Raw genomic sequence first — 25,352 nt, forward strand, 5'->3', positions numbered from 1 at the left:
CAAAGGCAGGTAGAGAAGAAATGTGAACAGTGCCCTAGTGCACCTCATCAGCGGTTATATGATGGCACCTGGGACTAGAGCTGAAGGCGTCAGGGACGGCGCAGGAGTCCACAGGAAAGTTACTCTGCAACCTCCCCTGTGTTATATCCTGTAAGAAATAATATGGCGCTAGTCATGACCTGTGTATGAGCGCATCCTGCTCAGTGACTACAGAACCAGTGCACACTCATCCGGTTCCAGTGCGATACTCGCCTGTCACCGGGCAGGAGGAGGACGGAGCTGTGCAGCACGCGGACACTCGCACACACGCCGGGCCTGTCTGTAACTCTGGGCGCTGATTGGATGGAAGTCCTCACGTGACCAGAGAATCAGGAAGTTGAATGATACAAGGAGAGCAGGTGGGAGGGAAGGAGCAGCGTCTGGTGACAGGAGCCGGGTGTTAGCCAGTCAGCGGGGAGCCGGGTGTCAGCCAGTCAGCGGGGAGCCGGGTGTCAGCCAGTCAGCGGGGAGCCGGGTGTCAGCCAGTCAGCGGAGAGCCGGGCGGAGGACGACATGGACACAGGGTGAGGAGGGCGCAGGACTGTGCGGTCACTGTGTACATATGTGTGTCTGTATATACGAAGATATCATAGTCATGCGATATATACTCTGCTGTAATATATAGATATAAGTGTTATCAGTGTGCACACTGTCCTTTATGTATCATACACTGTATACACGGAGGGGGCCTGCAGAGGTGACCCCTCACACCCCATATATGTATATATTGTTGTGTTATCATACACTGTATACATGGAGGGGGCAGCAGAGGTGACCCCTCACACCCCATATATATGTTATTGTGTTATCATACACTGTATACACGGAGGGGGCAGCAGAGGTGACCCCTCACACCCCATATATATGTTATTGTGTTATCATACACTGTATACATCAGGGGGCAGCAGAGGTGACCCCTCACACCCCATATATATGTTATTGTGTTATCATACACTGTATACATGGAGGGGGCAGCAGAGGTGACCCCTCACACCCCATATATATGTTATTGTGTTATCATACACTGTATACACGGAGGGGGCCAGCAGAGGTGACCCCTCACACCCCATATATATATATATATATATATATATATATATAGATCTGCCCCCCTCCGTATATCATACACTGTATACACGGAGGGGGCCAGCAGAGGTGACCCCTCACACCCTATATATATATATATATATATATATATATATACCCCCCCTCCGTATATCATACATTGTATACATGTAATGATCCAGTAGATATGATCTGGGAGAGGTGAGTGAGCACTAGCTGTTCCAGGACAATTATTATAAGTCTTATAATGTGTATGGTCATATTTGTTGTGCTCCAGTGATATCACTTATAACGTGCTGTGGGATCCTGTGATGTATATCTACTTCTGTCATATTGCAAAAAATAGATAGTGACTTTTATGCACATGTTTTTGTGACCTTGTTATGTTTGTCAGTCTATACTCACACCGCGTCTATTCCATATGGCAGAGGTATAGGACAGGGCACTCTTCCCCCCCCCCCCCCCCCCCCCCACACACACACACACACTGACGTATATCTCCAGTGTTATGGCCCTGATGTCAGGTTCGGCAACATTCTCCAAAACCTTACACTCAGCCTTTGACTCGTAGAAGTTGGATGCAGCCCTAAGGTTGCCTGGAAACTTGGATACGACCATAGTCTGTATCCACATTTTCCAGGGCTTCCTAGGGCGGCCTCCAACTTCTGAAGCCATTAGGAGTCAAATGCGTTCAGATCCAGAGAACAATTTGGCAAGTCTGCTTAATTCCACCTCATGAGCTGGAAATACTGTACGTGGTGGTCTAAATGTAGACAGTTGTGTTTAAAGATGTACTAAAGTTATCAAACAATCTGAAACACTTAGGGAATCTGCTGCAGTTTTTAGACTGCCTAGTCCAAGTTTTTAAATACTGTGCATGAAACCAGGCTTACAAGTGCGCCTCAGGAAGGCAAAATGCAAATGCCCAATGTAGTATTATGCCCATTAAGATGAAGAATTGACTGTGTAATAGATGACTAGGCCAATCTTCTAAAGCTCTAGCTTCTTTTACTTCTGTTATACTAATGTGGACAGTTCTGTTAGTTAGAATATGACAGGGTGTGTTCACATGTACAGGATCTGCAGCAGATTTGTGTTCAGTTATTTAGATGAAATCTAGCAGAAAATCTGCTCCGGATCCGGTACGTGTGAACGTACCCTAAGGCTAAGTTCACACAGCGTTTAACAATGTCCATTGCATAGCGACGGATGCTGTTAAACAGCTGGGCGCTGGGCTGCACTGAGCCCGTTCCTGAGACCGATACCTCTGTATCAGCTGCTGGAACACCCTTTTTTTTTTTTTTTTTTTTTTTTTAAACTATTGATTTGCAGGCACTGTCGGGTGTGCCCGCAAATCAATGAACCATTCAATTAGCCATGTAATGTGTGGCCACAGCTGTGTTGCCGGGGCGGCGTTCGGGCGGTGCGGGGGTTTAAGGGGGCCGGGGCTGTAAGCTGTGGGCAGCCGGCGGCGGTGCAGGGGTTAAAGGGGCCCGGTCCCATGCAGGCAGCGGATCCGCTGCGTGTATGGGACCCATTCAGCTTCACGGTACAGGATCCGCAGCTGATTTTGCTGCAAACTCGCAGCATGAAAATCCGCTGCGGATCCTGTAGGTGTGAACGCACCCTTAGGCTGGGTTCACACTATGTATATTTGAGGCTGTATTTGTGAGGCTGTATAGCAACCAAAACCAGGAGTGGATTGAAAACACAGAAAGGCTCTGTTCACATAATGTTGTAATTGAGTGGATGCCCGTCATTTAATGGCAAATATTTGCTGTTATTTTAAAACAACGGCTGTGGTATTGAAATAATGGCCGTTATTTACTGTTATATGGCGGCCATCCACTCAATTTCAACATTGTGTGAACAGATCCTTTCTGTGTTTTCAATCCACTCCTGGTTTTGGTTGCTATGAGGACCTGACATGAGGACCAAATACAGCCTCAAATATACATAGTGTGAACCCAGCCTTAAGGGGTATTTTTGCTATCCCTATCTTAGTGGGACATATTGTCCAGTGTGTTTCCCGTATATAACCCGTTGTATATTAATGTATTATATATAATAAGCATGTAGAATATTCTAGTTCCACCTTCTGCTCTGGAACACGTGTCCTGTCAGTGCACATCACCGGCCGTGACTAGAGGGTGCGAGGTCATTGACATAACGGGACATAGTGCATCTGATCTGCTCAATAATTCTCCTGAAATAACTTTCCTTGTGTCTCTGGTTGTTGCAGCATTAATAGCGTGGACATGGAGGACAATGTGGACGACACAGACGTTATGGTGGTTCCAGAACTGCACAAGTTACTAGACCAGGATCCGTATCTCAGACCATACAAGAAGGACTTTCAGAGGAGGTAAGGCAGATGATATCAGAATGTTCCTGATCCAGGTCTGATACTTCCCTATATTAATCAGAACCTCTCAGAAACTGCCTACAAAAAGGAATTAAAAATTTAAAGCAACAAATGTGTGCTGGAGGGTGACCCGAGGGGGATGTGCTGCAGTGTGTCCTCTGCCCGTTCCTTATCCCGTTCAGACCTGGACTAATCAGAACTTTTGACATAAAAAAAGTTTTACCAAAGGACAGTGACACTTTACCCCTTTACAGCCCCCCCCCCCCCACTCCTGTCACTGGCCGGCCGCCAGCTCACAGCCCCGGCACCGAGCATACATTACCTGCGGCTTTGTATGACGCTCCCAGCTGATGGGGTGCCTGGAGTGTAACACACAGCCGCGGCACCGAGCAGGTAATGAATGCTTGGGGTCGGGGCTGTAAGCTGCGGCGGGGGGGGATTAAAGGGGCCTTGTCCCATACACACAGCAGATCCACTGTGTGTATGGGACCCATTCACCTTTACAGTACAGGATCCGCAGCGGATTTCGCTGCAAACTCGCAGCATGAAATCCGCTGCGGATCCGGTACGTGTGAAGCTACCCTTAAAGGGGTAGTGCGGCGCTAAATATTTATTCACAAAATAACACACATTACAAAGTTATACAACTTTGTAATGTGTGTTATGTATGTAAATGGCCCCCTTCCCCGTGTTTCCCCCCACCCACGCTAGACCCGGAAGTGTTGGTGCATTATACTTACCGCATTCGTGTCGACCCGTGTCTGCCATCTTGGGACAATGACGTCGTCTTAGGGAGGCCGGCCGAACCGCTCCATCTGTCCCTCATGCCGGCCCCCTTCTGCTGCGTCACCAGCTGCTCAGCTGCGATTGGCTGAGCACAGTTATGCTCAGCCAATCGTGCCCTGGCACAATAAGAATTAATAACTTTTTTGGTAAGGGATTGAATCTGTGAATAAGCAGACACACAAGAAGTTGTAAATGAATGGTAAACTGAATATGATAGAAGGCTATCAAATTATGTAACTGTTACCTTACTAACAAGGACTACAATTCTGCTCTGTAATATCCAGATAAAGAGCTGTGAATAGGGAGACTAATGCATAAGCTCTAAAATAAGTTTTTTATCCTGTGCTGAAGTGTCAGGGAGGCGGGGCATAGCTGCTGAAGTGCCACAGCATTGCACTACTTCTGCGTCTTTGGGATGTTCTGTAAAGATGAGTCCGGTCCATGGAGACCGCACCTCACAACTTAGGACTGTTGGGGTCTGCTGCTGAAGGACATCTCCAGAGGTCTTGTACAACCCGCACCTTAATGGGTCAGAACTGTTTTATCAACACAAGGCAATGGACACAACCTTAGACAAGTGGTTTCAGTCTTGTGGCACATTGGTGGGTAAATAACAGGCTCCAGTTACAGGTTTATACAATGCTGTTTTCAGATTTGTGCATAGTCTCTGGGGCCAACTAGAGTAAGGGCCATATTACACAGGACGATTATTGTTTGAAAAATCGTTAGATCATTCGGATTTCACCTAGAATCATTTCGTGTAATAGCAGACAACAATTAAACACCCAACGAGAAATCGTTTATCGTTTGATAGAATTCGGACCTATTTTTATTTGATCATTCGCACATCGTTCGGTGTAATAAGTCATAGCTGTTACGTATGCAATAGTGATGGCAAAACGACTGCAAGAACGATCATAAGTAGCGATCCTCACTCCGTGTGATTGGACGACCGATTTCAGGTCGTTTGAGACAGTTTATCGTTAGTCGCCGAAAAATCGCTTAGTGTAATAGTACCCTAACAGTGATCGGCTAAACAGCTTGTAGCTAGTAATGAAATGTTTGGCAGGAATTGCAGAGACAGTGTATCTGGTTCTGGAACTTTATAAAGTTCATTCATGTGTTCTCTTACTAGTAATGATGCGTAAACAAGAAAGCTTTATTTCACATCCTCAGCTGATACAACGGGGTGCATTCAGGTGCAGTGTAGATGCCAAAACGAATCCTGTTGTATCTGGTGAAGATGTGTAATAAGGGATTGTCTCTTCCACACTGCACTGATGACATCTCCGAGATTTTGTTATTTCATACCGTTGTCCTAATTAAGCCCTCATTTACACGTTTGTATTTTTTGTCTCTAAGGCTGGATTCACACTACGTTTTTGCAATCCTTTTTTTTGCAAAAAACTGATGGAAAAAAAACATATGCCTTTGTGTGCATCCATTTTCATCCGTTTTTCCATCCGTTTTTTTTTTTTTTTTTTTTTTTTTTTGCACTACCTGGGGAGGGGTGGGTGAAATCATTCACTTACCTCCATGGCTCTAGCGCTGCCAGCCACATTCCTCCGCTTCTTTCCCCCGATATCCGTCTGCTTCCTTGTCTTAGGACGGGACTCAAGACATGATGTGCCAGCCATTCAGCACTGAAAGGCTAAGCGGGCGATTAAAGTCCCTTCTCCAGACCAGGAAGCAGATGGATACTAGACGTCTTGAGCCGGGGAGGTAAGTCGATGTTTTCACTCACCTCCTCGGCTCCATCTCTCCCGCCTGGTGTCCGGCTACTTGAGACAGGACGCCACAGGCCCGCTTAGCCATTCATGGCAGAGGCACTTTTTCTGTTGTTGAAAACTGAAATATAGTTTCTCTGGTATATTATCTTGGTTGTGATTATCACTTTTCAACCCCTCGTGTGATTGCTACCAGATCCATATTATCAGTATGAAAGCTGCGTCCAGTTTTTGTCCAGTAATTGTGTCGATTTCAGAGGTCGACAATAGGAGGTAAAAAAGCTACAAAGAAAATGCTGAACCGGATTATACATCTGCAGAAGGAAAAGACCCACCTGCTTGTCTTGACTAAATGCGAAGTGTGGCCCCCTGGGCTACATTTCGGTTCCCCGCATATGCCCTGTTGACCACCCGTAAAGTATTCATCATTTGAGTGTTTAGCAGACCGCAGACAAACACTTCATTACTATCCAGAGCCATTTGCTGTTATAGGCACCATATATTTTTTCCTGTTGTTTTTTCACGATGGGGATTTCCTAAAAAATGCCGCTGTACATCTACTGTCATTTTTCTTTTTTGCTTTTCTACTCTATATGCAAAGAACTTGCTGTTCCGTCCTAGGGTGATCAGGTAATACGTGCTTAGATGTACGGCTAATTCACCTGCAGCAATGTGAGACATTTACAAGGAACCGCACGCAATGCTGCTCAGCAGAAACTCCTGACCGTTATCTATATTTCATGTGTGCCTCTGTAAGCGTTATTGTTTGGGAATGGTAAGTAGAAGTGACAGAACTCCATAACTGTATGTGCAAACTTGTTTTGTCTGGTGAGAATTTTATAGGTAGAAGAGTTGGTTTGTCTACAAATCACAAACCTATATGGTTCAAGGGAAAACCCCTTTAAAAGGAATCTGTCAGCACCTGGGCTGGTCCCGAGGTCCTTAATGTATGTGGTACCTTTTCTTTTAGCATTTGGTGCAGTCGTTTTTTTCTTATTCTTGCCTATAACTTGTAGTGGTGAGATGTTCGTGCTGCACTTAGGCACGCCTCACCACCACTTCCTTCTCCCTGTTTGCTGCCCGGCCTCCTGCTTCTTGATGACGTTGCTGGAAAGGGCCGCGTGCTGACTTGCCAGTATGCGCATGCACCCTGGATCTGTTGGGTATTGCGCGCTCCTGCGTCCTGAATCGCTCATGCGCTGTAACGCGGAGGCACGCCGATGGCCTAAAGCAAGTGCCCACAGTTGCTCTGCTCATCTGCACTATGGCGCATGCGCGATTCGGGAAGCGAAAGCGCAAACTACCTGTGCGTGGCCCTTGCCAGCAACGTCATCAAGAAGCAGGAGGCTGGGCCGGGCAGCTATCAGACACACCTCACCACAACTTCCTCCTCCCTAAATGGGGTACGAACACCTCACCACTGCAAGTTATGGGCAAGAAAAAGAAAAAAACTACTGCACCGAATGCGAAAAGAAAGGTACCACATACATTAAGGGACATACACTGTCAGCACATCGGTACCAGCCCAGGTGCTGACAGATTCGCTTTAAATGATACAATCAATTAAAAGGTTTATCCAGCTTAAATATATTTCTTTTTTGCACATGTAAGGCTGGATTCACACTGCATTTTTGCAATCTGTTCAGTTTTTTTTTACCCTATCCGTTTTATGCAAAAAAAATGAAAAAATTATGCATTTGTGTGCATTTGTTTTGATCTGTTTTACCATTGACTTCCATTATTTAAAGGGGTTGTCCGGCGATAAAAAATTATTCACAGAATAACACACATTACAAAGTTATACAACTTTGTAATGTATGTTATGTCTGTGAATGGCCCCCTTCCCCGTGTCCCACCACCCCCACCCGTGTACCCGGAAGTGTGGTGCGCTATACATTACCTGTCACGTGCCGACCACGGTCTCCGATCGTCAGCAGTGACGTCTTCTTCGGGAGGCCAGCGGATCTTCCCGAGTGCCGGCCGCCCTCTGCAGCGTCATCCGAAGCTCAGCCGCGATTGGCTGAGCATAACTGTGCTCAGCCAATCGCGGCTGAGCAGCTGATGACATGGCCGCGTCATCAGCCGCTCAGCCGCGATTGGCTGAGCTCAGTTATGCTCAGCCAATCGCGGCTGAGCTTCGGATGACGCTGCAGAGGGCGGCCGGCACTCGGGAAGATCCGCTGGCCTCCCGAAGAAGACGTCACTGCTGACGATCGGAGACCGTGGACGACACGAGATGCGGTGAGTATAATGCACCACACTTCCGGGTCTAGCGTGGGTGGGGGGTAACACGGGGAAGGGGGCCATTCACAGACATAACATACATTACAAAGTTGTATAACTTTGTAATGTGTGTTATTCTGTGAATAATTTTTTATCGCCGGACAACCCCTTTAAAAAAAGCAATGTAGTCGACCATGTTTTTCTGTACACACAAAAAAGGATGAGTTTTGATCAGTTTTTAATTTTCTTTTTTTATAATGGAAGCCGATGAAAAAATTAAACAAAAATGCATCAGTTTTTCATCCTTTTTTTTTTTTTTGCATGAAACAGATGGGGAAAAAAAGTATTGCAAAAATGCAGTGTGAACTCAGCCTAATCCGAACACACCACCTAAATCTCTGCAGCATTGTTTGTTTCATGCGACAACTACTCACACCACCAGAAAAATACATGCTTATATATGTATAACAGTAAGTGGTCCGTCATGTTTTACCAACTTAGGCCCCATTCACACGTCCGTGTCAGTTTTTACTGTCAGGAAATCCTGATCAGGAGACCTCAAATGTCATCAGGAAAGTATCAGGATTTCCTGACAGTAATCCGTTTTTACCATCAGGAAAAACCTTCAGGATTTCCTGATGAGATAATATAGTCTAGTATGCCAACATAAATCACAGGTACCCGTGTACCTGGATGGCCACAGGCTGCAGAACTCCCATCATGGCCTGTCAGCAAGGCATGATGGGAGTTGTACGTCTGCAACCTGGATGGCCACAGACTGCAGAACTACAACTCCCATCATGCCCTGCCAGCAGAGCCATGATGGGAGTTGTACTTCTGCAACCTGGATGGCCACAGGCTGCAGAAGTACAAGTCCCATCATGACCTCTCAGCAAGATCTAAAAAATCCGGTCCTATTTTCCGGAACGGACACCCTTCCGGAAAAATCCGGAAGGGTGTCCGTGTCTAATGTTCGCCTATGAGTCCGGAAATCCGGACAGATTTTCCGGACGTGTGAAGGGGGCCTTAGTGTATACAACAGAATAACACTGTCACCTATCGAGTCCCTTTTGGCAGCTCTCTGGCCCCTCAACACCAAACTCAATCAGTTTGTCCCTACATTTTTTAGAAGGTAAGTAGCCTTTTTTTATTGTGTTCTATGATATGAGGGGCCATGATATGATATAAGGGGTGCTGAGGATGAAAGAGGTTTCCATACCTTAATTCTTGGTGCTGTTGTAGTTAAAGGGAATCTGTCCCCCCCCCCCCCCCCCATCCGTGCAATCAGGTAAGTTTAGGGGGCTCTAGTAAGGGGTCGGGAGCCTAGGGTGACAGGCTCCCGACCCCTTACTAGAGCCCCCTATACTTACCTGATTGCGCCGGGTCCCGCTTCTTGATCCGGTCTGGTGACGGACCGGACTCTCATAGACAATGAAAGGAGCGTCGGACTCGCCATTCATTCTCTATGGGCATCGGACTCATCTCAGGAGCGCACGGTCAGGTAAGTATAGGGGGCTCTAGCGTGGGTTGGGAGCCTGTCACCCCTGCACTGGGGGGGGGGGGGGGGAAGGTCCTCTTTAGGTTTGTAGTTGAATCTATATACTAATGAGGTGGTTTGGCACACATGGGGCAGGGATTCCCTGCCCTTTTCGTATCTCCCCTTGTTATGAATATCCATGTGGCGCTCTGCAGTGACGTCACTCCATTGCATATCACTGCAGAGAGGTGACTTAATATTCATTAGGGTGGGTGGGCCAACTGGGGTGAATTGGTGCATTGAGGATAGTAGCCCCGCCTTCTGTGTGCTAAACTGCCTTATTAGCATATAGAGTAAACTACAAACTTAATAAAAACGGCGCCAAGAATCAAGATAAGGAAATTGCCTTCCTCCTTAGTGCCCTGTGCGCTATTGAGTCATAACAGCAGAGTAGGTGCGCCTGTAATGGCCCAGAAAGGTACAGTATTTGTCAGGCGTCTGGAGATGTATTGTTGCTATTGGCAACCTTAGAGAGTCTGTGTTGGGACCTATGTATTTGCTGCTTTTTCCTAACTCTCTTATGGAGATAGTGTTTTCTGTCATATATTTATTCAATATGTTATGTATTAATCGCTAATGATACAAGTGTTGAGCTTGATCAGTGCTCCTCCCCTGCAACCTATCACACTCTAGTGATTGGCCAGGGGAAAGCTAGCTCTGCCCACCTTCTACCCAGAAGGGCTGTGCGGTCTTGTCAGTGACAGCTGGTAGTCTGGCATTGTCAGTCACATCTAACCTCCCTACGTCACCTCAGTAATCCTGTCAGACTCCATCTTCAACCCCCTAACCTGTTTCCAGTCAGCCATAAGGACTAATACGTGTCCTCAAAGTCTCAGCAGGACATCCTCTGTATTTATTAGTGCCTGCTGTCGGATTGGTGAAGTGATAGAGGGTCTCCCATTCACCGTCCACATCTTCCTGGCTTCCGAATCAGTGTGTCCATGCGTCTTTCTCCTACATGATAGTGAGCGTTGACAGCGTCAAGTCTCTTCAGTAACTTCAAGTACCTATTCACACGTACCTTATAAAGGCTGGAAAACCGTAAAGTCTCTGGAACAGGTCTGTCTACTTGAAACCCTATTTATCTACCAAGTCTAAGCTATAATAACCAAGGTAACCCTCCCCCTGAAGCTAAGGACTCTGATCAAGCCAACAGTTTACCGTCATCAGATGCCCCTGTATTGGATTGTACATAGTTATCCTTCAAGTAAAGTCTTAATATATTTTCACCGCTATTGTGTGAAGACTTTTATTAAAAATTATATGTCCCTGTGTGTATGCTGAAGAGGACAAGGGCCCCAGCACCCTCGGACCCCACCGTGACAGGAAGGTTTCAGAAGGTGAGCCCTAACGTTGCACTACACCATCCAGCAACACAATACCCCAAGCATACCACAGCACATAACACCAAAGGGACATTATACGCCTATTTAAAGAGCTAAAGTAACAGGGAGACTTGTTGTATCTTGTACGATATTGTATAGTGTGAGTTGGGAAACAGAAGTTGACCTATCACTTGCTACATGTGCAGGGGTGATATATGTCCGACCCCAGTCAATTAATGACCTTAGATGCCTAGGTTAGTGGTTACTGTGATATCTAAGAAGTTTAACTAAGGCTACATTCACACATCCGTTGTTCTGGCCGCAATTGTGGGCACGTAATTGCGGACAGAACATAGAACCAATGGTATTCAATGACCCCGTTCACACGTCCGTACGTGTGTATAGGGCCGCAATACATGCTGCAAAAAAAAAAAAAAAAAAACATGTCTAATGTGGACTGCATTTTGCTGCACAGATCGCTATGGAGCACGGAGCACTACAGATGCACACTCATTGTGCGGGCTGCGGGTCCGCGATCACGGACTGCACTACGGATGTGTGAATGTAGCCTTAAAGAGGGGAAGCGCAGGGTTCTCTCCCATAGAGAATGAATGGCTGTTTGAGTGCAACTGTGTGTGTGTGTTTGTGTGTGTATGTATATATATATATATATATATATATATATATATATATATATATATATATATATACACACACAAAAAAATTTTTAACACACATTCACATACTGTATATATTTTTCCGGTCCTGAAAGGGTTAAGGCTAGTGGATATGCACAGATAGATTGTAATCTTATGGAGCCGGAACCAGATGGGCATCAAGAACCTGTGCTGTATAGAACAGAAATAGCATATAAGTACAGAGCCATGTAGTTACATTTGCATACAGCTGTTGTAGACATATGTCTGCCCATAAGATGGCTGGCAGCCAGCATCTATCTCACCCAAAACAACGCTTGTCTCCAGTAAAACAAGGGTGCGTGTTGAGAATCAAGACGTCCTAGGCAGTAAGGGCAAGGTGATCACCAAAAAGTCCTTCACATCTGTTGCTGCTAACATTTTCATTGTACCTGAAATTCAAGTTACAGTACTTTATTTAATGAAATCATCAGATTCATGGAGACATCTACAGGAAAGTGCCCCACACCTGCACTTATCTTGATGTGCGAAACAGATAGTAGATTAGTGTACAGTGCAATGATGATCACTCACATTCTGCCTAATAAAATCATAGGATGCGTCAAAAGAGGCCTAGATGCTCATGATAAGAACATAGTATAGCCTCTGTACAAATAATAGGTACTCGTCAGTCCATGTGTGGGATATTGTCTGCACCTGTATAGGCAGGAGATGGCTGAACTAGAACAGGCACTGAGGAGGGGGCAAAGGTCTGCAAAAGCCCAGCAATATTTGGGCACTTCTAACACTTCTTTGCCCACAAGTAAAAGCCAACTCATTGCTGGGCTTTTACAGTCCGGGAGAAGGCACCGTGGGCTTTATTTAATAATGTCCTGCTAAGCTATGTTCACACTACGTAAAAGTATGGCCGTTGTTGCCGATAGCAACAACGGTCGTACTTTTGGCGCGGTGGAACAATGCCTTAGTTTCAATGGGATCCCGGCCGGAGCGTATACACATCATACACGCTCCGGCCGGTATCCCATACGGGGCCGCAAATAACTGACATGTCAGTTTTCTGCGGCCAGAATTCAGTGAATTCCAGCCGTAGAAAGACCTGTCAGTTTACACAGTGAAGCAAGCGGCTCCGGCCGCTTGCTTCACTGCCCTATGGGAAGCTCTGATGCGGGCACACACTGATGCGCCCGCATTAGAGCACTGTGGCCGGTCTCTTACGTGGTGTGAACGTAGCCCTAAAGCGTATAACTCAGCGCTGGAGTGATATATTGATATAAGAGTTATATGTCCTGATTCAGGATAAGAAGACCTATTGTAGACTTCTTTTACTTTAGTCAGCACAATGCTGCTGACATGTTCACTGTAGTGGAATGTGTTGATTGTAGTAACACGGCGGGTTACCAAGATTGGGGTTATTTCTATTGGGGGGGAAAAGACATATTGGGGGCAATCTGTTCACAATGTAGGTCTGTAACCATACCATGGGGCATCTTCTACATTTAGAGAAAAGAAGGTTTCACCATCATAGCTAGGGCTTATTTATTGTAATAGCAGGGAGACTTTGTAACATGATGTGAGGGCAGACTCCTGATAAGTTCTGCCATTTTTGCAGCCAGGAAGACTCCCCCACTCCCGTTATGAGGCAATTGGCAGATCAGGACTCCCGCAGTGTGACTGCAGGGGTCCCGATCGTTTTAACGCACCACCGTAGGTCTCTCACTTGCCTCTGTGCGGTCCGATCGGCACTCTGAGTCTGCAACAGGCAAGCTCAATGAGCAGAGCACTAATATTGAGATAGAAAGTAGTGCGGCACTCGTTTGCAATCCAAAGGTACTTATTTATTCAGCCATATCATACAGAGATGGTGCACAGAAAGGCGACGATCGTTTCACGCACAAACGCGCTTTGTTATAGCCTATACGTCATATCCTTCACCTGGTTTTTAAACAGAACCTCTTAAAGGTACATACACCCATAAACAGAAAAAACCGCATGTGAAGATAAAAACCCATATACAAAGTCATACATATATGATACATATAAAGAGAGCTAGCAAATCTCTAAGGAAGCAATACATAGAATCAAAATTTATGCAGTTAAATTTATGTCAGATCGTTCATTTAAGCCTAATGGACCCAAGGCTTCTGTCTTTATAATCAGTTCCATTTCTTTACGTAACGGTAATTTATGTTGATTACCTCCGTGTCCTGATGGTTCGACTCTATACAGCCCCATGAATTTCATTTGTGATGTGTCGCCTGAGTGTTCTGTTCTCATGTGATTTATAAGTCGTGGGCAACCCTTGCCTGTTCTGACCGATCTTTGATGCTCCACAAACCTCATACACATGGGTCTAATCGTTTTCCCTATGTAGAAGAAACCACAACCACATATTATTGCATAAACTACATAGGGTGTTCTACATGTGATAAAGCCCTTTACTTTGATTTCTGAACCTCCTAAGCGTATCCATTTCACATTATGTACAGATGAACACAGTGATTGCAGTGACCACATCTGTGATTCCCTGACAAGGGTTGTTTATTGAGCCAGTTCACACTTGGCATTTTATCTTTCTCTACTCGTCCCCGGACCAACTGATCTCGTAGATTTGTACACCTTTTGAACGTTACCAAAGGTCGCTCTTGTGTGAACTGGTTCAATATATCATCTTTTTGTAAAATATGCCAGTTTTTATTTAAGGCTGTGCGGTTTATTTGATTCATCGGACTATGCTTGAAACTGAACACACATCTGCGAGATTTTTTATTCCTAGATGGCTTGCACATAAGTTGATGTCTGGTGAGGTTTCTTGCTTTTTCAAGGGCCCTATTCATACAATCTGAGGGGTATCCCCTGGCAATGAGTCTATCACTTAATTCTTTTGCCTGTATTTCAAATTGTGCGTCTGTGTTATTAATTCTTCTAATGCGCACAAATTGCCCGTACGGTACCGCATCCTTGACGTGTCTAGGGTGGTAGCTATCGTATCGCAGCAAAGAATTGGTAGCTGTAGGCTTTCTATAGCTGCTGATACGGAGCGAATTGTCCACCACCTCTAGACTAACGTCAAGGAATTCCAATCTGACCTCCAAATACGTGAGTAAAGTGCATGTTGTAAGAGTTATTATTCATGTACTCTAAGAATTGTAGAAAACACGATTCGTCACCGGACCAGACGATCAAGATATCGTCTATATATCTCAAAAATAGAGATATAGGCTGCAAAGGGACTGTTCACATTGAAAATTTTTTCATCTTCTAATTCGGCCAAAAAAATATTAGAAATGAGCAGAGCGCTTATCACACTGATCAATGCTATGACTATGACATAGCATTGTACAGTGTCCGCAATCTATTAATTGCAGGTAAAAGTCCCCCAGGGGGACTTAAAATGTGTAAAAAAAAAAAAAAATGTTTTTAAAAATACCCTAAAGCCCCCCCCCCCAAATAAAAGTTAAAATCACCACCTTTCCCATTATATAAATAAAAAATTAAAATAAACATACTGTATAATATACCGTAGCATGCGTAACTGTCCCATCTATAAAAATTTAACAAGCGTCATCATGAATGGCGTAAATGAAAAGAGGGAAAAAAGCGTCAAGATTGCCATAGGTGAAAAACTAAAACCATTTTAAGCGTCACAATAGGGCCATTTTATTAATAATTAATAGCAAAAAAAAATATATATATATAAAACATTATATATATAAAACATATAGTGCATTACGTAGGCACAGGAACCCCCCGAAAAGTTACCATATTGCATTCTTTTTTTCAGATTTCACCAATTTATATTTTAATAAGTATTTTTTGGGGGGGTTCCATCATACATGTTATGGTAGAATGAAAGGTGCCATTACAAAGTACAACTACTGTAAAAAAACAACCCTCTACATGGCCCTCTAGAAAAATGAAAGTGCTGGAGCTCTTAGGAGGGGAGGCGGAAAAAACAAAACACAAAAATGAAAATTTGTGCGGTCCACTGGGTCATTCTGGGCTTGGTCCTCAAAGGGTTAAATGTGTTTTCCAGGCAAAATGGATGGCCTGTTCCATTATGCGGTATGCAGTTATGTGCTGCCACTACACAGTGAATGGGGATGACTATTTAGGACCTTATTCTTTGTGTAGTTCAAGTGGAGAACAGCTGATGTGCCAGGTGTTAACACGCTGCCAACCATTGATAATGATAGGCCACGAATCACTTCTATCCAGATAAACCCTTTAAGGGTACTTCACACTTTCCGGATCCGCAGATGATTTTCTGCTGCGGATCCGCAGCAGATTTCTTTGAAATAACTCAACACAGCATCAGATCTGCACAATCAAATCTGCTGCTGATCTGCTGCGGATCCTGTTGGTGTGAACGCACCCTAAAGGTACAGGCTTGTCTCTTGACAACTGTTTTACACATGCCTTAAAGGGGTTATGTAGGCTAAGAAAAATATGGCTTCAATGGCTGCTTTCTTCCAGCACCACTCTTGTCCCCAGTTTGGATCTGCATTTGCAGCTGCATTCCATTTGAGTGAATGGAGCTGAATTGTAATAACAGACAGGGGACAGGGGTGGTGCTATTTTTGCAGGAATACAGCTGTACTTTTTCTAATCCCGATTACCCCATTACCGCATATGAGCATCATACAGTTGTTTTTCAGACATTAAAGTGTCACTGTTGTTTTAAAAAAAATTTCAGAAAAGTACATGCAATTTTAAGAAACTTTGTAATTGAGTTTATTAGCCGAAAAATTTATTTTTATCATGAAAAAGCAGTTTGAAGCTCTCCCCCCTGTGTTAATGATTGTCTATGGAGAGGGGAGGGGTGAAGGGAGATGAGGCACCAAAACAGGATAACAAAGAGTTAATTTACACCTACATTACCGGGCTATCTCCTCTGAGGTCAGCACTGACCTCTGAATACTGACTTTCACACAGGTACCACTGTGTAATCCTTTGTTCTCTGATGGGGGGGGGGGTGAACCTGGGGAAAGTCTTTTTGAATGCAGATAATGGCATATTTGCCTAATAAACCCACATACAAAGTTTCTTAAAATCGCCTGGACTATTGATTTCTGGAAAAAAAAAAAAAGACAGTGACACTTATTTTACACGTGCCTTAAAGGGGTTATTTAGGCTTAGAAAAATATGGCTGCTTTCTTTCAGGGACAGCACCACTCCCCAGTTTGCATCTCTGCATTTGCAGCTGCATTCCATTTAAGTGAATGGAGCTAGATTGTAATAACAGACTGGGGACCGGGGTGGTGCTATTTTTGGCAGGAAAACAGCTGTACTTTTTCTAACCCGGATTACCCCATTGAATAGGGCATATGGGCGTCATACGGTTGTTTTTCAGACATTAAGAGGCTGGCTAACAAGACCTGGACCATTCTTTCCTACATATTGCATAGACAGTTTACATTTGATTACTCAGCCACATGTGATACTGCATTTCACCCATAGAAGATATATCGTCTTTTTAACGGGACGTGTAGCTTGCTTGCTCTAGGTCTCGCTCTCTTTCTTTCAATGCCATGTATATTTTTATTATCTAAGATGCCGACGTAACAGGTTGCAGCCCGGCAGGTCATGATTTTATCTTTCCTGCTTGTAAAAGGCTGAATACTGACACGAGCATTATACTGTGTTATAGTATAGTCCTTCCAGCATATGCCTGATGAGTTATTGGGGAATTATGCAACATTGAGAAATGTTTGAGCGGGATAGAAAGTGTTGTAATATTTTATCTGTATGTACACGTTTCCTCACTCCCTTTCCAGCGTGTGATTACCACATCAATGACACTGACCTCAGGTTACCTTGCACCATTTTCTCTTCAGAATAAAAAGTATAGTCCAGCCATTCCAGTGTCATTTAAATAAGTTAATTTTTTTTTTAAATCAACTGATTCAGAACATGATGCAGATTTGTAAATTACTTCTATTTAAAATGTCAAGTTTTCCAGTACTTATGAGCTGCTGTATGCCCTGCAGGAATTGGTTTATTCTTTCCAGTCTGACACAGTGCTCTATGCTTCCACCTCTGTCTATGACATGAACTATCCAGAGCAGTAGTAAATTGCCATAGAAAACCTCAATATAAAAAATGTATAAAAAACAACCGCGCTCCTGACAGACGCAGCTATTAGTAGGTTACCAGTGTCCGTATAGCTGCAGGCTACCAACAAGTGGTTACTGCTCCCACTCAATAAAACTATAATAAAAGTTAATAATAATAATAATGTTGTGCCGCGCTAAAAAGTTACCATATTATAATGAAATGGTTAACTAATTCACATACTATCATTCATGTACTTGTAAAAACTAAAGTCACTCACCACATAGGTGTACTGGTTGTGCTCTGACTTGTGATCCTCCGTATCAGCCGATACTGCATCTGATAGGTTTTAGTTTTCTTTCAAATTCCTTTAAGGTCCACAGAATAGGTTAGAGTTCTCTACGTCCTTTGTAGTTGTTTGTAACTTCTTTGCAAAGCGGGCGCCCCGGCCGGTGGCGCATAAACTGCTTGCTAGGATAATCCTGAACGGAGTCCTCTGTGACGTCACAGTACGGATCGCTGTAGGAGGCAAAAGTGTCCTCAACGCGTTTCAAAGGTTCCGACCTTCTTTCTCAAGAGGGATTTGCCTCACTTACTGGGTTTCCTTATATAGGTTCATGTCCTCCGCACAGGATTAACCCTTTAGTGCCAACCAAATTCCTTTTTTATAAAAAAGCGAACAGTTCAAAGTCGGCATTCAATCCTACTGGCTGCAAACTATTAAATAGGAAGATATACTCACTTTCTTTTCTAGACATCTTATGAATGAAGTTACCACCTCGTCGGTCTGTATTTACTCTTTCCAATCCCCCAAATGTGGAAACACCTATTTGACCATTATGGTGTTCCTTAAAGTGCCGGGATAATGAGTGGCCTTGAATTGTCTGTTGATATTATATATATGTAGAAAACCATAGAAAACCTCTTGCTCAGATCAGTTCTGACACCAATGGAGACCTGTGTCTTCCCCTAGGGTGTTGTTAGAGTGGTCTCCGGCGGACTGCATCTATGCATGTTGGAGCTGACAATTGTGTGTGACATTTAATATATATATAATTTGCTTGAAAAAGATCTCAAGGAGAGATTGAAACGTCGTTTACTAATGGGTGAATAAATATCACTTTTTTTCACTTATACCGTGACGCCGTCTTGCTTTGGTTTAAGAGCTTCCTGTACTGGGTGGGAGGGGGGAGTGGGGGAGGGGCATGGTCAGCATAGCGGGGTCTACAGCACTGTACTCTGACCCAGGATGTCTCCCCACCTTCCAAATCATAGCAGATCCACTTCAGGCTGGGGCCCACATCAGGGGACAGGACTGTGGAGGTAATCTCTCCATAGCTGTAACCCCCTCTCTCCCTGGACAGAGAGTGCTGCATGTATGTGCCCACATCTGTCCTGCTCCTTCCTTCATGCTCCCTGCAGTCTCTGTCAGCCCTTGTGTTTCCCATCCTCTCCATTACTGTACAGTAACTTATAATATCACATATTCTGTTTCTGAATCTTTGGTTTATTAGTTTTACATGTTCAGAAAAATAAACCATTATTGTTGGGATGTGGAACCAATTGTCTGCATTTTTGTGATTTCTTATGGGAAAATTTGCTTTGGTTTAAGAGTGGCTTTGGATTACAAGCACGGTCCTGGAACAAATTATGCTCGTAATCCAAGGCACCACTGTATATAGTTTTTTTATTTATTTATTTTTTCCTTCCATAACTGAGAAAACATCTTCTTGTGCAGTGTCAAAGAGGCGTTCCCAAGTTGTGTAACGCCTCCTTACTCCCACTCTTGTCCCTATCCTTGCTTGACTGACAGGAAGCCCGACTTATCCCTGCACTGTACATAATTATTGTGTATTCTCCTGAACTAATAGCTATCTAGCAGTGTCAGCAATTCGGAACGTGAATTGCAGCTGTCAGATTCCCTTTTTACTTTTTATATCGATATTACTGTGAAATTGGCAGTGTGCAATCCTCTCTATAATAATGTGTGAATGGACTAAATCTATGAAGTGTTTATACCACAGTAGTTCTGTGTGTATTATGACCATATTCACCTGCAACAAATATACATAGATTCTACTACTAGAAGGATGATGCTACTACTTGCGTAGTAATAATAATAAATCATCTGCACCAGCAGTACTATATGACAGGATAGTGTAATGTATGGTCATCAGAGATGAACGAACTTCAAGTATGTTCAGGTTTGTCCGAATCCGAACTCTCTGCATTTGAATACAAATGGCTGCAGAAGTTGGATGCCGACCTAGCGAGTCCCAGAAAACAGCCTATGGCCTATGGCTGTATCCATATTTTCCAGGCAGCCTTATGACAGCATCCAGCTTCTTCATCCAGTGATAATCAAATGCAGAGAGTTTAGATTCGGTCAAACCTAAACATACTTGAAGTTCGTTCATCTCTAATGGTCATCTGATACTGTATAAGCGTTATATATATATATATATATATATATATATATATATATATATTATACTTTTAGGCACTTATATCTATTAGCGAGGGTATGTATACAGTGGTCCCTCAACATTCGATAGTAATTGGTTCCAGGATAATCATTGTATGTTGAGACTAAAACCCTGGAAAACTGGTACTTTGTACAGCTAACTAATATGGATAAAGCAAGCCCTTACATATAAGTCAGAAAGAGCTACTAGAGACTGTAAATTACTTTCTATGTAGAGGACTGGAGCATTTTCAGGTCCTATATAGGTCACACAGGGTCCCAGAAATATAAAATGAAGTTATCCTCCCCGGGTGCCCAAAGGATAAACTCATTCTGGCATTCAGGTAAAGAGCAGTACAGAACATGTAGTATCACATTATACTGTAGAGAGGAGATACCAGACACACACAGCAGTACAGAACATGTAGTATCACATTATACTGTAGAGAGGAGATACTAGACACACAGCAGTACAGGACATGTAGTATCACATTATACTGTACAGAGGAGATACTAGACACACACAGCAGTACAGAACATGTAGTATCACATTATACTGTAGAGAGGAGATACTAGACACACAGCAGTACAGGACATGTAGTATCACATTATACTGTAGAGAGGAGATACTAGAAACACACAGCAGTACAGGACATGTAGTATCACACTATACTGTAGAGAGGAGATACTAGACACACACAGCAGTACAGAACATGTAGTATCACATTATACTGTAGAGAGAAGATACTAGAAACACACAGCAGTACAGGACATGTAGTATCACACTATAGTGTAGAGAGGAGATACTAGACACAGCAGTACAGGACATGTAGTATCACATTATACTGTAGAGAGGAGATACTAGAAACACACAGCAGTACAGGACATGTATTATCACATTATACTGTAGAGAGGAGATACTAGACACACACAGCAGTACAGAACATGTAGTATCACATTATACTCTACAGAGAAGATACTAGACACACACGGCAGTACAGGACATGTAGTATCACAGTGTACTGTACAGGGGAGATACTAGACACACACAGCAGTGCAGGACATGTAGTATCACAGTGTACTGTACAGGGGAGATACCAGACACACACAGCAGTACAGGACATGTAGGGATCACTGTATATATTTTTGTGGTTATGTTTTGCTGGATAATGCTAATATGGAAAACTATATTTTATTTCATCAGGGTACTACGTTTTCTTGTATTATGAGCCGTATATACCTGTAATTATTATTATTAATATATATATATATATATATATATATATATATATATATATATATATATATAATTTATTTTTAACTATACTGTTTATTTACTTTTATTTTTAGATTTTACTGTCTTAAAAGAAGTTAGGTGCCGTTCACATCGCTGTCAGTTCCTTTCTCAGATTTTAAAAAATACAGTGTTATTTAGTCTCGTATAATACTGGATAATACGATGGAAACTGGCTGACTATCAGGTGCCATTGGTGTCCGTCATGTAAGAGATCTGACTCCTAGAACAACACACAGAACGCAGATGTGAATGGTCTTAGCGGGAGACTGGTGACATTCTCCTTTCACATATCAGTGACAAGTGTAAAGGCTAAGAATTTTTTTTAGATGTCTGACAGAAGACAAGTAAAGGTCATTAGTCGTGTGAATGCTGTTTGTAAGCCCGGCATGTCTGTGTTGTATACTACATGAACTCTTAATGATGAATTATATGGCAGTACAGTAACGCATTCACGCTTGTATTGCATCATTTCGTTATTGATGATAATGGCCATTTATTTATTTATTTTTTTTAAGCTTGCACTCCCAGAGCTCATTCATTTCCAAGTCCATCAGATAGCCTTAAGATTCAGACAAAGGTCACGATCCTGGCTACTACATGGCATTCTCCTTGTAAGACTTTTAGATGACAAAGCTGCTATGTAAGCGTTCTAAAAATATTGTCTTGCCTCCCCCCTGTAATTGTTGTTGACCCTCGTCTGAATGAATGACCGGACACGTTCCATTTATAAGTGACCTTGCTGTCTGCCGGGTAAATAGAATGACGCTCGGAGCTTTTAGAATTGGATTAGAAACAAAATTAAAAAAACATTTGACTCTTCAATTTAAACCAATTGCTACAGTCCATAACTGGACATGACATTATGAGGTCACTGAGGCGGCTCCAATGTATATTTCAGCACGCTGCTGCTTAGTCAAATCCTATTTCCAGTTGACTGCTTTTTACAGCTTTAGACCCGTGGATTTGTTGTGATCCAATAACTACCTGCTTTCATGCAATGTCTTCTCCCTTCATGTTAAAGGGGGTTGTCCAGCGAAAATCTTTTTCTTTCAAATTTACTGGAGTCAGAAACTTATACAGATTTGTAATTTACTTGAATTAAAACATTTCAAGTCTTCCCATACTTATTAGCTGCTGTATGTCCTACTGGACATACAGCAGCTATTTTCAGTCTGACACAGTGCTCTCTGCTGCCATCTCTGGCCGAGACAGGAACTTTGGTCTTGGTTTTCTGTAGGACATACAGCAGCTAAGTATAGGAAGGCTTGAGATTTTTTAATAGAAGTAAATTACAAATCTATATAACTTTCTGATATCAGTTGATTTAAAAAAATCTATATATTTCTCGCTGGACAACTCCTTTAAAGGGATTGTCCAGCGAAAATCTTGTTCTTTCAAATCAACTGGAGTCAGAAAGTTATATAATCAGATCACTCTGCATTTGATTACTGGTGGCTAACGAAGTTAGATGCAGAACAATAGAGTCCTGGAAAACATGGCCTGCAGTTCTCAACATAACCATTGGTGGCAGCAGAGGGGCTGGCCATGTCGATTCTTACTGCTGCCATTTATTGTATAAATGTGACAACTAAAAAGTTTACACTTTCCTTTCATAAAGTTATTTTATTATTTATTTCAAATATAACTTAATGAAAGAAAAATTAAAAAATATACCTTTATATACTCCTTTAACCCCTTGCCGCAAAATGACGTTCCAGGAATGTTATGTAAAGCAGGGAGTTCCTGCAACATGACGTTCCTGGAACGTCATGTTGTCCCTGCCTCCCCCCGATGTCCCTAGCGGCAATCGGGCAGCAGGAGGAGGCTGTGTCACACAGCCTCCTCATGCTGCCCCTGCCCGGAGGGTTAATAAACTTATAACATGTTATTTTGTATACTTTGAGGGGTGCAGTTTTTACAGTGGAGGGATTTATGGGAGTAACTAACATACAGGCTCCACAAATCAACTTCAGAACTTAACTGGTCCCTAATAAAATCATAATTTGAAGTTTTCCTGAAAATTTGAAAAGTCGCTGCCCTCTAACATCCTAACAAGTAAAAAGACGTTCACCAAATGACGTCACCATAAAGTAGACATGTTGTAGATGTTGCATTAATACTTAGTTCATGTGTTATGTGGTTCTTTCTTAGAACAAGAGAATTTTGAATATGAAGAAACGTAAATTTTTCAAGTTTTTGCGCAAATATTTTTTTTTTCAAAAAAATACTGAGTGTATCAACCAAAGTATACCACAAACATAAAGCGGAATATGTCACGAAAAAACAATCTCAGAATAACCGCGATAGGTATAAGCACTGCAGAGTTATCACCACATAAAGAGAGACAGGTCAGATTAGCAAAATAGGCCCTGGGCATTAGAGATAGATAGATAGATAGATAGATAACTATAGAGAAGAAAAGAAGATTGAGGACAGCATCGTCTTCCAAACACATGCTAAATCTTTATTGTGCCAGTTTGCATAATAAAGTGCAAAGTTTAAGCTCGTTATCTTGAGCCTTTTTCAAGTGCTTGAAAAAGGCTCAAGATAACGAGCTGAAACGTTGCACTATATTATGCAAACTGGCACAATAAAGATTTAGCATGTGTTTGGAAGACGATGCTGTCCTCAATCTTCTTTTCTTCTACGTAATTTTGGGGGATAGAGCCGTACCCCAGGAGGAGTGTGCATCTAGTGGTGTGGTTTCTGCGGACCCAGACCAATCTTGTTATATTAGATATATAGAGACTTATCTTTTTTTGTAACATCAGATTTTTTAAAATTTTTTATTTTGTATCAAAAAGTAGAAAAACAAATAAATGGGAAATCCGTGTTTCCCGTCCTCCTTCCCCATGCGGCCCCTTCCCGTTAGTGTGGCGCTTTATTAACTTTCTTTCCAGTCACGTTCCCATCCACGTCTGTGCTACATGCTCTGCTGATTATCTTGGAAAAGGGCAATGCTGTAACTGTGCTACTGACCTTTCAGTTTATTTTCTCTTGTGTAATATGAAACATGGGCTAACAGCCCTCGTTGTCTGATTTTCTCACTTAATATTCCTCTTTTTCCCACTCAAATTAAGATCTGTTTTACAGTATATGTGATAGAAACTATTTGTAATTCCTCGGTGGAGGAGACGCATTTCTGGCTTGAACACTTTATCCGCTTTATTTGATGCTTCGACTTTGCCTATAAGGTCTAAACCTTCTTTATATTAGGTTACTTTTCATTTACTTTTTTCTCTCTTGACCCCCATTAGAATGTCTCTCTTTTTTATGCTTTTATTCTTAAAATATATGTATAGCAAGTCAGAGGTCAAGAGACAATATTGCACAAATGTAAAGGAAGCTTTTATCTAAGGAATATAGAAATGTGGTCTATGCTCTATAATGCTGTGACTGCGTCTCAATGTCGGCTACAGATTGGATTTTTTTAAATCCTATTTTTATTTGCTATCAAATATTAGAAAGCTAGTCTATTAGTAGGTCTTTCTATGGGAAAGAATAAGCTGCAGTCAGGCTGCTCTGGTGGTGGCTTGTCACTCCAAGAACAAAAGGGTCAGGCAGTGAAAAGTCTATCATGCCCAACCATTATCTCCACCAATACCATCTGGTGGTGGAGTCTTGGGAGGCCCCCAAACTCTGTATAATGTTGGTTCAACTGGCCTCGAGTGATGGGATAGCCGACATGCTTGGACTGGGCGATATGGCCAAAAAATAAAATATTGACGTTTTTCTCGATTTAAATCTGTTTTCTTTTTTCTAACTACGATGCGTGTAGTAGTGTAGGTATAGTGGGTGAGAGGTGGAGTAATAATAG

General features: G+C 42.8%; 1 protein-coding gene across 1 annotated transcript in view; it reads left to right on the forward strand.

Annotated features, from left to right (window-relative positions):
• The first annotated feature begins 486 nt into the window (after positions 1-486).
• Positions 487-25,352, forward strand: part of GBE1 (1,4-alpha-glucan branching enzyme 1) — a 140,014-nt gene continuing 115,148 nt past the window's right edge. The window contains exons 1-2 of the mRNA XM_069944615.1: positions 487-563; positions 3,347-3,469. Of these exons, the coding sequence (XP_069800716.1) occupies positions 553-563; positions 3,347-3,469 (134 nt within the window). The 5' untranslated portion in view covers positions 487-552. The remainder of the gene's footprint in view (positions 564-3,346; positions 3,470-25,352) is intronic.

The sequence above is a fragment of the Dendropsophus ebraccatus genome, chromosome 11 (assembly GCF_027789765.1).
Source record: "Dendropsophus ebraccatus isolate aDenEbr1 chromosome 11, aDenEbr1.pat, whole genome shotgun sequence".
Classification (NCBI taxonomy): Eukaryota; Metazoa; Chordata; class Amphibia; order Anura; family Hylidae; genus Dendropsophus; species Dendropsophus ebraccatus.